The 13,386-nt window shown below is 44.6% G+C and overlaps 1 protein-coding gene across 2 annotated transcripts in view; it reads left to right on the top strand.

The window, feature by feature from the left end:
- The first annotated feature begins 2,689 nt into the window (after window positions 1-2,689).
- Window positions 2,690-13,386, top strand: part of TMEM255A (transmembrane protein 255A) — a 57,409-nt gene continuing 46,712 nt past the window's right edge. For both annotated transcript variants that reach the window (XM_004587653.3, XM_004587652.4), the window contains exons 1-2: window positions 2,690-2,764; window positions 10,146-10,288. In XM_004587653.3, coding sequence (XP_004587710.1) covers window positions 2,707-2,764; window positions 10,146-10,288 — 201 coding nt within the window. In that variant the 5' untranslated portion in view covers window positions 2,690-2,706. The remainder of the gene's footprint in view (window positions 2,765-10,145; window positions 10,289-13,386) is intronic.

The following is a 13,386-nucleotide window of genomic DNA, read 5'->3' as shown; positions in this document are numbered from 1 at the left end:
AGCACACCATCTCTAGGGAGAATACTGCTACTACTTTTTAAGCTGCTGCCGTTGCTGCTATTATCACTGCTACTTGTCTCAAAGTCATTTTTAAGTTGACTGAATGCCTGCTGTGTTCCAAATCCTGTAAGGCACCCAAGAGACAGCATGGAAGAAAGATACACTAGCACTTCTAAACATAATATTTGATTTTCATACAGAATTCAGGAATATAGATGTTGCAGAAAACAAGGCTCACTCCCATTAAAGATACCTCATTTGTTTGTAGCTTTGATTATAAACATCACATTACATAAGCTGTCTGTATCCTGTGATGGGTAATACATTTCTTTCCAAAGTGAAAAGAACTCAATTTGTCCATTCAAACTAGTGTGGCACCATTAACTGTTTTCTACTTGGCTTTTTCCTGAAGAAGCAGCTGTAGTGTTGCTGTAGGGGAGCTAAACATCTCTATAAAAGATAGTAAACAGTCTTTGCCAGCTTGTATACAAACTCTTCTTCAATGCAACTTTCATAGAAGCAAAATAATTATGAAGCACTCGCTAAAAATAGGTACTGGTTTCAGGAGTCCCTCACATTAAATATGAGATATTTATAGAGGAGGACAAAGAGATAAGTCGACAGAATGAACATTGTGATAGTATAAATATGGGATTTCCCTCTGCCTTTGTGGAGTTTATGAAAACTGTGACACATAAGCTAAACACGCTAAAGATCTACTTCTACCGCATGGGTATCTTGTCTCTATCTAGGGCATAAATCACACATTTCTAAACCATGTCTATAGTGTGGATTGCTAATAATATCTGACACAGCGTTCAGTCTGGCCCCTGGGGTGTACAAGTTCTTTACAAAGGGCTTCCTTTTTAACCTTCAGGAAGTATCTTTCCTTCCTTTAGAAGATGGAAAAATGTAACAACTGCCTTCAGTTCCATTTCCTGGGTAAGGAAACAGCCTCACAGTAGATTAGCCAGGCAGATCTGGGAAGAACCAAGCATTTGCCTTAACCCCCATTAACTCCAGGGGAGTTTTATACGTGGTACAGTTTTTTTTCCCCCTCAGAGGATGTGAGGGACCTGCAGAGAGGGTTACTGCAGTCTTGAGCTGGGTGTGTGTGTTGCAGCCAGGGCAGGGGAGGGGCAGTGACAGAGGGTTGGGAGCAGACTGATAAAGCAGAACCTGTGAGCTCCTCTCTGGGATATAATGGACACCTCCAAAAACGTAAATTTCATTAAACATGGCAGGCCCACAGGGCTGAGTTTTAGAGGGAGCTAGAGTCCACTGTTAATCACCAGACAGATGTCTTGGGAGGACTCCAAGGAGGCCTCATCCTGTTCTGCAGATGTTTTAGGAAAAACTAAATGATACTTTCTGGGCCAGCATATGGTGCTTCCAGTCCAATATCCTGGTGGGGCTCAGAAGAATAGAATGGGAGAACTTGACTTCTAAGTTCAGGAACCTTCCCACTTCACTTGCAGTTTCCCGTAGTTAGGCACAGCAGGTCTGCCACTCATGACTTTATTTTCACCCTTTCCAAAGCTACTCGTGTTTTCAATCTGGTTGCACCTCTTGGGTGTTAATGAATTCCTTAGGTTTTCATTATGCTGCATAAAGTTATTTTTCTTTTTCAGCTGCTATAGCAAGAAGAACACTGACCTGAGAGTACAACAGACCTAGTTCGAATCCCATCTTGTCCACTTACTAACCAAGTAGCCAGAGGAAATTCCATCTCTTCTCTGAAACTCAGTTTTTTCATTTGTAAAGTGGAAGTTTTACTAACTCTTCTTCCTCTTTTGCAAGGCTGCTATTGTGAGAAAAATGAGATTCTTGATATTAAAGTACCTTGAACAAAAGCACTGGGGTGCTCATGCAGTCATATTTGGTTTGGCTGGATCATTTAGCTGTTAAGAATGCTGTTGGTTCTAGAATTCTCAAATCTGGTAAATAAGGCTGTGTTCCCTTGCTCCATCTCTGCATAATTTTATACACTCTGGTCACATCCCTTCTCAGCCTTCATCGTTCTAGACTAAAGAGCCTGCATTTGTTTAATCTATCTTCATATTGCAGGCTCCCCCACCCCACCCCCAACCATACCCTTGATTATAAAGTGGCCCTTCTCTGGATCATTTCCAGTTCCATTATGTCATTCTGGAAGCACTAACACCAGACCTGCACAAATGAGTGTGTGTGAGTGTGTGTGTGTGTGTGTGTGTGCACGCGCATCTTAGCTTTGAACTAGACTCTGTACCCCTTCCCATTTAAAAATCCTAAAAAGGATGGTTGCCCAAGACCCTCTCTCTAAATTAGAGAGAAGGCCAGCTGGCCCCAGGCTGAAGCCTCTTCCCCAACCCCCTGCCTTTTTTTTCTGCGCAGCTTTGGCCCCAAGGGGCTAAAACAGCTCCCTGTCTGGCTTGGGAGGCTGGGAGGTGGATGGGGGGGGGGGTCTTGCGCAAGCGCAGCCGCTGCATTGACCGCCAATGCTGCTCCCTCCTGGAGCAGAGAGGCAGAAGAGGAGGGAGAGAGAAGAGGAAAAGAAAGGGGAGCAGGCACTTGGGCTGCAGCTTTTAACCAGAGTCATCTCGCTCAGCTCCTGGAGGGACCAGGAGAGGCAGTTGTGGAGTAGTATGTTCTGCGGGACTCCCTGAGCCGGGGCGGGGGGGCACTTGAAGTGGCTTTGAGGACTCCGGCAACCGGGCAGCTTTCACCATGCATCAATCCCTGACTCAGCAGCGGTCCAGTGACATGTCCCTGCCTGATTCCATGGGTAAGTCCAGCCGCCCTTCATCTGGGAGGCAAGCAAGGGGTGAGTGCGATGTCCTCTGCATCGCAAGTGCCTTGGCTGCTGACAGAGTCAGAGACTGAGAAGCAGGACTAGAGGGGTCCATGCTTCCCAGTGTCTAGGTGATGGACCAGAGCCCCCAGGGGAGCTGTACGGCTGCTGCGGGGCAATGCGCGGAGACGGGAGCGCCAAGCTTGCGTCGGAGTATTCCTGCCCTGGAGTACTGTTGTGTGCGTGTTTGTGTGTCTGTGTCTACAGACTTTCAGCCAGTGGCAAATCCCAGCTGTCTTGGATCAAAACACTTTCCTGCAACCTGCGCCTTCGCTTTGCATCTGATGCTCTCATTTTGCAAAGCCCTCCTCACTTTTAAGAGCTCCCAACAAGAATTAAGGAAACACACACACACTACCACCACCACCACCACCACCAACAGAGCAGGGTCCTTGCCCCCTCCCAGCTCTCTGAAATTCCAAGCTGCAGTGTGTGTGTGTGTGTGTGTGTGTGTGTGTGTGTGTCTGTGTGCGCGCGCGCGTGGGGGGGGGTGCTACCTCTCCTGGGGGGTGTTGCGCAACTCTAGGGGACTGTTGGGGATGGGGGAGAGGAAAGGAGGGAGCTGGCAGAATGGGAATTCTTGAGAAATCACTCAAGACAGCCCGCCCTGCAGGGTGCAATGGCAGAATCAACATTCCTTGAATTTGATTCCTATTCTATTCCAAATGCAAGGAATGTACGTGAGTGTGAAAAGGATTCGGAGATGTGGGGGTGAGGTGGGGGAGAAAGATCCAGCTCCAGCCCCGCTTTTCCTCCCTGCTTGGTTTGAAGGGGGAGGGGCACCTATCTACACCTTTCCTCCAGGCAACGGGGGTGAGGGGGTGGGATTGGGGGGGCAGCGCCAATTTAGCTGCCCCTCGAAGTCGTTGTTTAGTAGTTACAAACAGAAAACAAATCCAGCCCCCCTCAGCTGTTAGGCACCTTCCCAAGCCCTATGATTTCACTGGGTGGAGAAATTAATTTGGAGCCCAGGAGAGTGGGAGGGGATTGTCAAAGGATGATCCCACCTAATCTTAAAATTCGCCTTGGATACACTTCAACCAAATCGAATTTTCTCTTGTTAACATAGTGTTACACTCTGTCAAATCCTTCTGGCCCCAGCTCCTGCCAGACGTTCTGTTAAGGTCTTCTCCTGGGAATTTGTGGGAGATGTCTGTGTGGAGGGGGCCAGGACATTGAAGCCCCTCTATGAGTTTCCTACTGCCTGAAAAAAAACTCACTGACAACAAAACTCGTTTACTAGAAAGGTCCCAGAAAGTGTTGTCTCTTGGATAATGGAAAGATCTGTATTTTCAATGGCTTTGCATGTTCAGTATAAGATTTTGCTTATTTATTCATTTATTTTCGTGTATAAACACTTTAAGGACGTTTAAGGGGGGTATAAACCAGGTCAAGGAATAGAGTCCAATTGAGTCCGAATGCAGATCTCAGCAGTAGCAGCTGCCTCCTTATCACAGCCCTCTCTCTCTCTCTCTCTCTCTCTCTCTCTCTCTCTCTCTCACACACACACACACACACACACACACACACACACACACACACGAGATGCACTCCTTACCTTGACCGACTGTGGCGCCAATCCTTGGCTCCTGACACCAAGCTGTTGCTTGCAAGTGAGGGAATCCGTGGAAGAGTGCTGGGGATCCGCAGGCCTGTTACCGCTGTGGGTACAACCACCTGCAAACCCAACCTTCTCGCCCTGAGGCCCGAGTGCTTGCAGCTGGTGGTCAGTTTGGAAGCCCAGGGCTTAGACTCAGGGTTGCTACTTGGCACACGGCTCTAAATGGGAGGACAAGATTAAAAAAAAAAAGTTATTTCTCGCGCTGCAAGGAACCCTCAGCCAATCTTGGGTTTGCAGTCTTTGCAATCTCCAAAGGTCTGAGAGACAATAAGCTGAGTGGATACATCGTCGCGGAACTAGTGCTACTGCCTTCCGCTGTTTCCAGTCTGCAGACCCCCAGCACCCCCAAATTCCTGTGTCCAGGGGTAACCCTGGGCTTTCCCAGTTTGAGCAGCGTCGTCTCCCCGGAGTTTCCTGGCGTGAGTTCTGCAAAGCCCAGGCCTGAATCAGCGTCTAGGCTACTTAGGAGCTATTTCCACTTAATATAGCTCTGGTTATGTCGCCCTTACGTTGGGAGGAGCAGAAGAGTGGGTAGGTGGGTATTTCAGCTTCCGAGGGAGGTATTTCTGCGGGGATTCCCTTTACAGTCAAGATACAACCGCAACCAGAACAATAAGATGTAAGACACGCAGATACACAGTGCACTTGAGTACCTGAACTCTGCTGGCTGCCTGGGGGTGAACTGCTAGTCTAAGACTCAGAGCGGGGCAGGTGCTTGACAATCAGGAAGATGGTAATTTGACTCCACCGCCCCTCCAGCCCTTACTGGCAACCCCCTTCTCCTATTTGGCAACACCGCCCCCAAGCGCTAAGGCACCTAAACTACAGTAGGGGATTTCTTCCCAACACAGCAACCAACACGTTTATAGTTCTCCCAGAACCTTGTTTGTTTCTACTCAGAATTGATTAAAGGGGAGAGGGTGTGGATTTCAGCGCCTGAAAGGAAATGTTTGGGAGATTGACAGGGCCTAGAGACCTTTGTGTAGGCAGACACCTATTTCCACGGAAGCTTAAGGCTGTCTTCCGGGGACCTACTCTGTGTGGCAAACCTAACTCAGGTAAGCAAATCCTAACTGGTTAAAAAAAAAAAAAAAAAAAACAACCCTGAGTGTTAGCCAGTCATCGACATAGTGTGCATAACAGGATACTGGGCCCCTATCTGCTGTACTCCAATAAAGGTCACACATCCTACTTATGTTCTTGCAAGGAAATAATCAGGAACACGAACAAAGTAAAATCCAAGGGACAGCATCTTATCTCTAGCAAACCCCACTTTGGTTTCAAACTCCACTTTGGTTTCAAACCTCACTTTGGTTTCTGTCACAGCATACGTAATACAGGAACTGGTGGACATCATATAACTAGTTAAAAGTGTACCTGTAGCTATTACAATCATTACACATATTGAATACGTTGTCTGAGACCTTAGGGACAGAACAGTGATTGATTAGAATAGAGTGAATTTGCTCATGAAATACTTGAAGGAAGTGAGTTTTGAGTAAGGTTCAAAGGAAGGGAGGGACCAAAGGACTGCAGTGCAGGTGGGGGCTTGGATGAGGGGCGGGGAGGGACCAGGAAAGACACCTGATTGTGTTTGGAAAGGCAGAGGCAGCAAATAATTGGGTGTTTCCGGAGCTGAGCATCTTGGTCTTCATGGATCTGGGATGGAGGTGGGGCACTGCAGAGAGGGAGGGCTGCAGTAGTTCTGCAGGGAGCTGCTGGGGGGTGGGGTGGGCAGGCAATGCCAATGACGATATTTCAGACTCTTACTGCTGCTGACTGCAGAGGTTGTTGTTTAAAAAGAAATACACTGGGCACACGGTAGACAGGGTAGTGACAGATGTTGGGGTTGTGACACTAGTTGGCCAGAAGGCTTTCAGTTCCGGGGAACACTCAAGCACCCTATTTTAAAAAATCTATTCTATGAGCATAGCCCATATTTATTTATGTAATTCCTCCCACACCTTTTTGAATAGAAGGGAAACAATTCTGAGATATTGCCCCTTGTTTGTTCAACAAGTACCATCTGCTTACTAGATGTGAAGTGCTATGATAGGCACTGTTTTCAAGGTCTTGCTGCTGTTTTTAAGTACTGTAGCATATAATGTCTGAATTTTTTTAGTGTGTTGATTTATTAAGCAAAATTGTAATTACATGTTCCTATGAAAAACATTTAAGGCAAGCTCCAAATTTGACCCCAATGAGTTCAGGGCTCCATTTCTGCCTTCTAAAAACAACCACCAGGAAAATGTCCTAAGCAGACATAATGAGAGGCCTTTTAGGAACCTGAGCTACATTTTCAGAGAACAGGTACATCGTGCTCTAAACAAATGTGAATTTGATTCAGTCAAATTGACACTAAAGATAAATTGAAGTGTGATTACTCATTTTCAAAAAGATTAACCCCAGGGGTTCCTTAAAATAGTCAACTGCCCAAGTACAACTAGAAATAATTTCATTTTACACTATAATACATGTTTCTTATAGTGCAAAATAAGGGGTGATGGGGACCATTAAAAGGGATAATAGATTCAAGGGATAATAGATAATAGATTCAACCTAAGGTTTGGAGAGCTTTCTTAAGCTTTTTCTTTCCAAAGTAAATCTTGTCTAGAGGCAAAGCCCTGTGGGGCTGCTGAATCTTTGGGTTTCTCAACTGACTGAATTTTCAATTCAGATTCCAAAACAGAGGGGAAAAAATAGATTTTCAAATGACACCATGTGGTTTGCTGAGTCACTTTTCTGACCTGGCTGCTGTGCTTTTAAGAGTTAGAGTGATATTTTCAAAGACCCAAGAGCTGTGAATAAGATTAAAGGCCAGTCAGTTGATGGGGAAGGAGCAAAACAGTCAAACAACCAATTAGGAATGATGGTGCATACATACACATTCTTTCAATTTAATCTCTAAAGTTACATGTTTTTCAGTGTAAAGTGTTGGGACACTCATGTATTGCAAAGGTCCTTGGTGTATCCAGATGTTCTTTTGCTCTGTTTTGCCAATTTGGGACATGGTAGGGCTTAGAGATCGTACAAGTGATAAAAGAGGAAGACAAAAATAGGAGGTGTGTTTTTTTAAATATATAACTTATTTATATAAAGTGAACACATTGCACACATTTCACAACATAGATTTAGGAGCATAGTTACATGGTCACCCCACTCTCCCCCCCTGCATGCAATTCCTAAGGAGGTGATTTTTAAAGTTTAGGTTAGAGCCCCTTTTTAGAACAAACTCCAAGATTCACTAAGAAGTGTCTATCATTAAATACACACAAGAACCCTGCTTTAGAGATTCATTCAAGGTCTTTCTAAATGAAGAGGAGGAATAACTAACCATCAGGTAAACAGAAGAATTGAATGCTGCACCTGTTCTCTTCTGTGTCTTTCCCTGCATCAGGCATACCCAGTCTCCTGGTTTTGCTTATTATGTTTACCACTAGCCAGCTCTCCATTTGCATCCCTAATAACCCTCTCAAACAAAGGGTCCCCAAGGTCACAGATGTCTCTAGCAGCCGTTTCTGTTTCCTCATCAAGGCTGGGCTCTGGTCTCACCAGAGAGTAGCCTCATTACCTAGTTTTTGTCACCTCTCCTCCCAGGGTGAAACGTTGAACTTTAGTATGTAGGTAGTACCTAAAAACAGCCAAAGCACACCTACATTTTGATACAAAATTGTCTTAGAATAGTACTGTATTAGGAGGGAACATGATGAGTCATGTCCCTTGCTTTCCAGGCTGACGTCAGGGGAGACCGGCAACCTCTACCACCTCCTCACCTTTGGCAGGAATTGTAGTGGGGAAGACAAGATGAATGATGGGTCTAATTCTGGGTGGCTCTAATGATGTTTGTCTTCCGCCTGGAAGGTGATATCTTCAGGGGGCCACAGGCCAACCACAGCCCCTGGGTTGCCGCTGGTTGCCTTGTCTCCCTCCTACGGTACAGTCTGGGAAGCTTTTCTGGCAGGTGCTTCCTGGGGCTGCAGTGAGGCCGCCCTGAATGTCAGGGTCAGGGTCTTATGAAGAAACCAAAGTGGTTTCTTTCTTTCTTTTTTAAAGATTTATTTATTTGTATTGGAAAGGTAGAGAGACGAAGAAAGATCTTTCATCCAGTTCACTCCCTAAGAGGCCTCCAGGGCCAGAGCTGAGCCGCTCCAAAGCCAGGAGCCAGGAGCCTCCTCCAGGTCTCCCACACAGGCATAGGGCTCCATGCTTTGGGCCATCCTCCACTGCTATCCCAGGCCACAAGCAGGGAGCATGGGACATGAAGCGGTGCATGCAAGGTGAGAACTTAGCCAATGAGCCATTTCACTCCTCCAACTAAGTGGTTTATTTAGGGCTACCTGGTTGCATAGCCCCACCCTAAGGCTTCCCACTACTTCATCTTCCCTACTTTCTGTAATGCCATTCTCAGGGAACTGCGCTATCTTAGTGTTTCATGCTTATTCACATGTCCTTCCCCACCCACTCCTAGATGATTACTCTAGCTTTTTTTTTTTAAGATTTATTTATTTATTATTGGAAAGTCAGATATACAGAGAGGAGGAGAGGCAGAGAACAAGATATTCCATTCGATAATTTACTCCCCAAGCGGCTACAACAGCCAGAGCTGTGCCAATCCAAAGCCAGGGGCCAGGAACTTCTTCCACGTCTCCCACGCAGGTGCAGGGTCCCAAGGCTTTGAGCCATCCTCCACTGCTTTCCCAGGCCACAAGCAGGGAGCTGGATGAGAAGTGGGGCCACCAGGATTAGAACTGGTACCCGTATGGGATCCCGGTGTGTGCAAGGTGAGGACCCTGGCCATTAGGCTACTAGCATTTTCTTTTGAGTGTTCTTCCTCATGCCTGAGAAATGCCAGCTGAGTATGGAGAGGTGCTCATTTCCTTAAGAAACATTTTTTTTAAACTGAAAAGTGAGCCTAGGTTCCATTTTTCTATCTGACTTAATAAACCCGTTTTCAAAATATATGTATTGGTTTGCACTATCATGTCTGATAGGTCCTGATTGGGAAAATTGGTTCCACAACATTTATATTGATGTCATCCTCACATAAACCAAAATGTGTGTAAGTTATAATCCTTCATATCTACTTCCCCCTATCTGTATCACTGTGGACGAATGGCCTCCAAACACTTACTTTACTACATACATTAGTCATGTGACAAATCTTGCCAACACACCATTTTAAAGTTTATATGTTAGGTGGCAAATGTCAGAAATAAATGAAAAAAAAATCCAGCATCTGGCTTGGTACTGATATTTACACTGAAAATGAAATTTCCTAACTCTAGCTTATGAAAAATAATCATTTTAGTTGCATATTGGCTGTAAAATATTTTCACTTAATACCTTCACACATACACTTTTCATTTATCTTATACTTTGTAATCTAGCCTAAAAAAGCACTGTACTAAGTGGATATGACAAATTTTTTATAGAAAACCAAAATCTGCTTTGTTTTTATGTACCTGGTGGAATTTCTTCTGCTTATTTTCAAACTGGAAACCTATTTTTATCATAAAAGTGGCACTCGATGAAGTACAAAAACTAAAACTCCTTCTTGTCCCCATAATTCTTTGTCCCAGGGGTGACCCTGGGTCCAGTAGGAGTAGGAAAGGAAAAGGTTTCTGTTGTTTTTTCCTTAAGTCATTCCCTTCCCTGGTCGAAATGAGCAATTTCTGTTTTTCTCTGTGTTTTCAGGAGCCTTCAATCGGAGGAAACGGAACTCTATCTATGTCACTGTGACTTTGCTTATTGTGTCCGTGTTAATTCTCACTGTGGGTCTTGCTGCAACCACCAGGACACAGAATGTGACTGTTGGAGGTTATTATCCCGGAGTTATTGTAAGTATAGAAGGCATAGGTAGGTGTCAATAGCTTGGTGGCTACAGATATCAGGGCTGTATTCCTGGTGCTTTTCAGTTCTGTTGCAGTTTCTGGTGCTTGCTCAGATTTCCTCTGCCTTATTTGTATCCAGTCATCTCATGGTACAGGACTTCAACTTTCAGGCTTAGGAGATGGTGTTAACTAGCAGTGCTAACTTCAACCTAAGGCTCTTTCTTTACCTCTGGGCAGTTAATTTCCTCCTATCATAGAAGTTACCTGATCTTAGCTGAAGGTGTGAGGGCACGGGTAGCTTCACATGCCATTAGCAAAGCACTGATCACCAAAGCGATCTTGCACACTTACCAGGAAAAGTATGAGAAATACATACTCTTAAAATAAATAAGTATATTTATTTATAAATTATACAGTCATGAAATGTACACAAAAATAGAAATTCAAAAGTTAGTTTAAAATGAAATAGTGCATTTTACTTTCTTCATATGAACACTAAAATACCATAGGGTAATATTAACTTAGTGTCAAGCCTGTCATGAAAGACAGTAGCTCTACATCCATATTTCAAATGGCCTACTTGATCATTGCGAGTGTTTTTGGCTGACTTACAAATTATGATTAAATCTTAGAAATTTATTTATTTATTTGGAAGTCAGTTACAGAGAGAGAGAGAGAGAGAGAGAGAGAGAGAGAGTCAGAGTCAGAGATTGTCCATCTTTTGCTTCATTCCTTAGATGGTTTCAATGATCAGTGCTTGGCCAGACCAAAGCCAGGAGCTTTTTTTGGGTCTTCAAAGTAGGGCACTTGGGCCATCCTCTGCTGCTTTTCCCTGCCGTTAGTAGGGAATAGATGGGGAATAGAGTGGCTAGAACCTGAACTGCTGCTTATACAGGAAGCCAGTGTCACAGGCATCAGTTTTACACACTACACTCTAATGCTGGACCCTGGAATCACTGTATTTTACTGTCACAATATGGCTGACAAAAACCCTGGCATTTCTAGTGTCAACTCTGCCATTATTTTTTTTTCAGTTTTATTTTGTTTTGTTTTGTTTTAGTTTATTTTGAAAGGCATAGTTAGAGAGAGAGAGAGAGAGAGAGAGAGAGAGAGAGAGAGAGAGAGAGAGAAATATATATAGGGAGAGATCTGCTGGCTCACTTCCCAGGTGGCTGCAGTGGCTAGCACTTGGCTGAGCCAGGAGCCTCCCATGCTGGTCCCAGAGACCCAAATGCTAGGTCCATCCTTCATTATCTTCTCAGGCATATTGTCAGGAAGTTGGATCTGAAGCAGAACAGCCAGGATTTGAATTCATACTACAATGGGCAACTCCAGCATTGCAAGCAACAGCCCTAACTCACTGTACCACAGTGGCAAACCTCTCGGAGCTTTCTTGTTGCTCACTTGTACTTAAATTATTCAAGTTCAGTTTGTGGTTTCCCAACAAGAATATTTACAAGTCTCTTGTCTGTTTTGCTAGGACAAACTGGGTGCTAGAACCTGGGCACACATAAAATACCTCACCATCAACCCTTTGCTGCTTAGGGTGTGCCCTCTTCCCACAGAATAGTTTCCTCCCAGTCATCTAAGTGTCCTGTGACTGAGTGCACCACGGACGGTCTCTTTATTGAACATTAGTAACACTAAATTTCTCATTATGCTCTATAAATAATAAATAAGGAACAAGAGTTCTAATAGTTTGTTTCTATATTACAGTGGATTGTTTTACCCACTTCCACAGTGTATGCAGTCCACTTTGAAGAACTCTGAACTTGTGACATTAAAAAAAAAAAAACTCATTTCAGTCTACGGCCAAACTAACAGCAGAGGTTGGTTCATATTTTTTTTGACATTTATTTATTTGAAAAGCAGAGTACAGAGAGGGAGGAAGCAAGGGAGAGAGCACATGAGAGAAATCTTGTATCTTTTGGTTCACCCTCTACATGGCCTGAATGTCCAGGGCTGGGCCAGTCTAAAGCCAGGAACTAGTAACTTCTTCTAGGTCTCTGATCTGAGTGCAGGTGCCCAAGCACTTGGACCATTCTCCACTGCTTTCACAGGCACATTAACAGCGACCTGGATAAGAAGTGGAGCAGCTGGGACACAAATCGGCATCTGTGTTGCCTGCGGTCATTGCAGACAGAGGTGTAGCATACTTTGCCGCGATGCTGGCTCCCTGGTTCATACTTACAATATCAAATGGCTCCAGAGCTGTGATTGCTAGAGGGCTTGAAGATGGTTTATTGTGGCTCATTGTGTTTGACATTTTAGCACAGTGAAGAGAACAGATGTATTTTTGGTTGTTTTGTTCTCTCTCTCACACACACATACTCTCTCGGAGGTGGAGGTTGGAGAAAGAAACCAAGGGAAGGGAAGAGGGTAAAGATGATGCCTTTGACAAGCCAGGGCTGGGAGTGACCAAGCCTGGAGCCTGTTGTCTACTAGATCAGCAATTCCATTCCACAAGTGGCCTCTTCTGCAGCATTTGCACAGCCGAGACCTGACTTGGGCTGTGACTCCCTGGAGTTGAAGATTGCTGTGTGAAGCTCCTTCACAGCCCTTGAGCAAACAGGGCTCTCCCCAACTTAGAGCAGGTGTCTCACAGACATTGTTTGGTGTTTAGTGTCCTCTGTTAAACATGTGATGTGAGAAGTCATCCAGTCCACTTCCTGTGGTGAAGCAAGAAAAGCGGTAGTCAGCAGAATTGGGTTTTATTTTTAAACACAAGCAAAGGAGGTGGGAGGAAAGGAGAGGGTAAGAGCATTTTTGGTGGCCTGGAAAAGCAATTTATAGGGTCTGTGTGACTTTGTGTGCTTCAGATAGTGCATTAGTAAAATGTTTCTGACTGATAGCAAATGCAAAAACCAAGACTCACAGTCCCCATGGGTGAGGGGAAGTATTTTTTTGTGTTGTTTAAGAATTTTAATTTCTACTCATGAACAGTGACTATAATCCTTCTCTGTGGGTTGTCTGACCCTAGCTTGGAATAGATTAACAAATGAGGGAGGGTACATGATTTTATTCAAGTACCTGGCTTTCAGCTAGCACTAAAAGTTAAAGCAATGGGGATATGTGTCTGTGTCCTTGTGTTTTACTGAAAGCTA

The sequence above is a fragment of the Ochotona princeps genome, chromosome X (assembly GCF_030435755.1).
Source record: "Ochotona princeps isolate mOchPri1 chromosome X, mOchPri1.hap1, whole genome shotgun sequence".
In the NCBI taxonomy this organism is placed as follows: domain Eukaryota; kingdom Metazoa; phylum Chordata; class Mammalia; order Lagomorpha; family Ochotonidae; genus Ochotona; species Ochotona princeps.
This window is presented reverse-complemented; position numbering and strand designations above follow the sequence as displayed.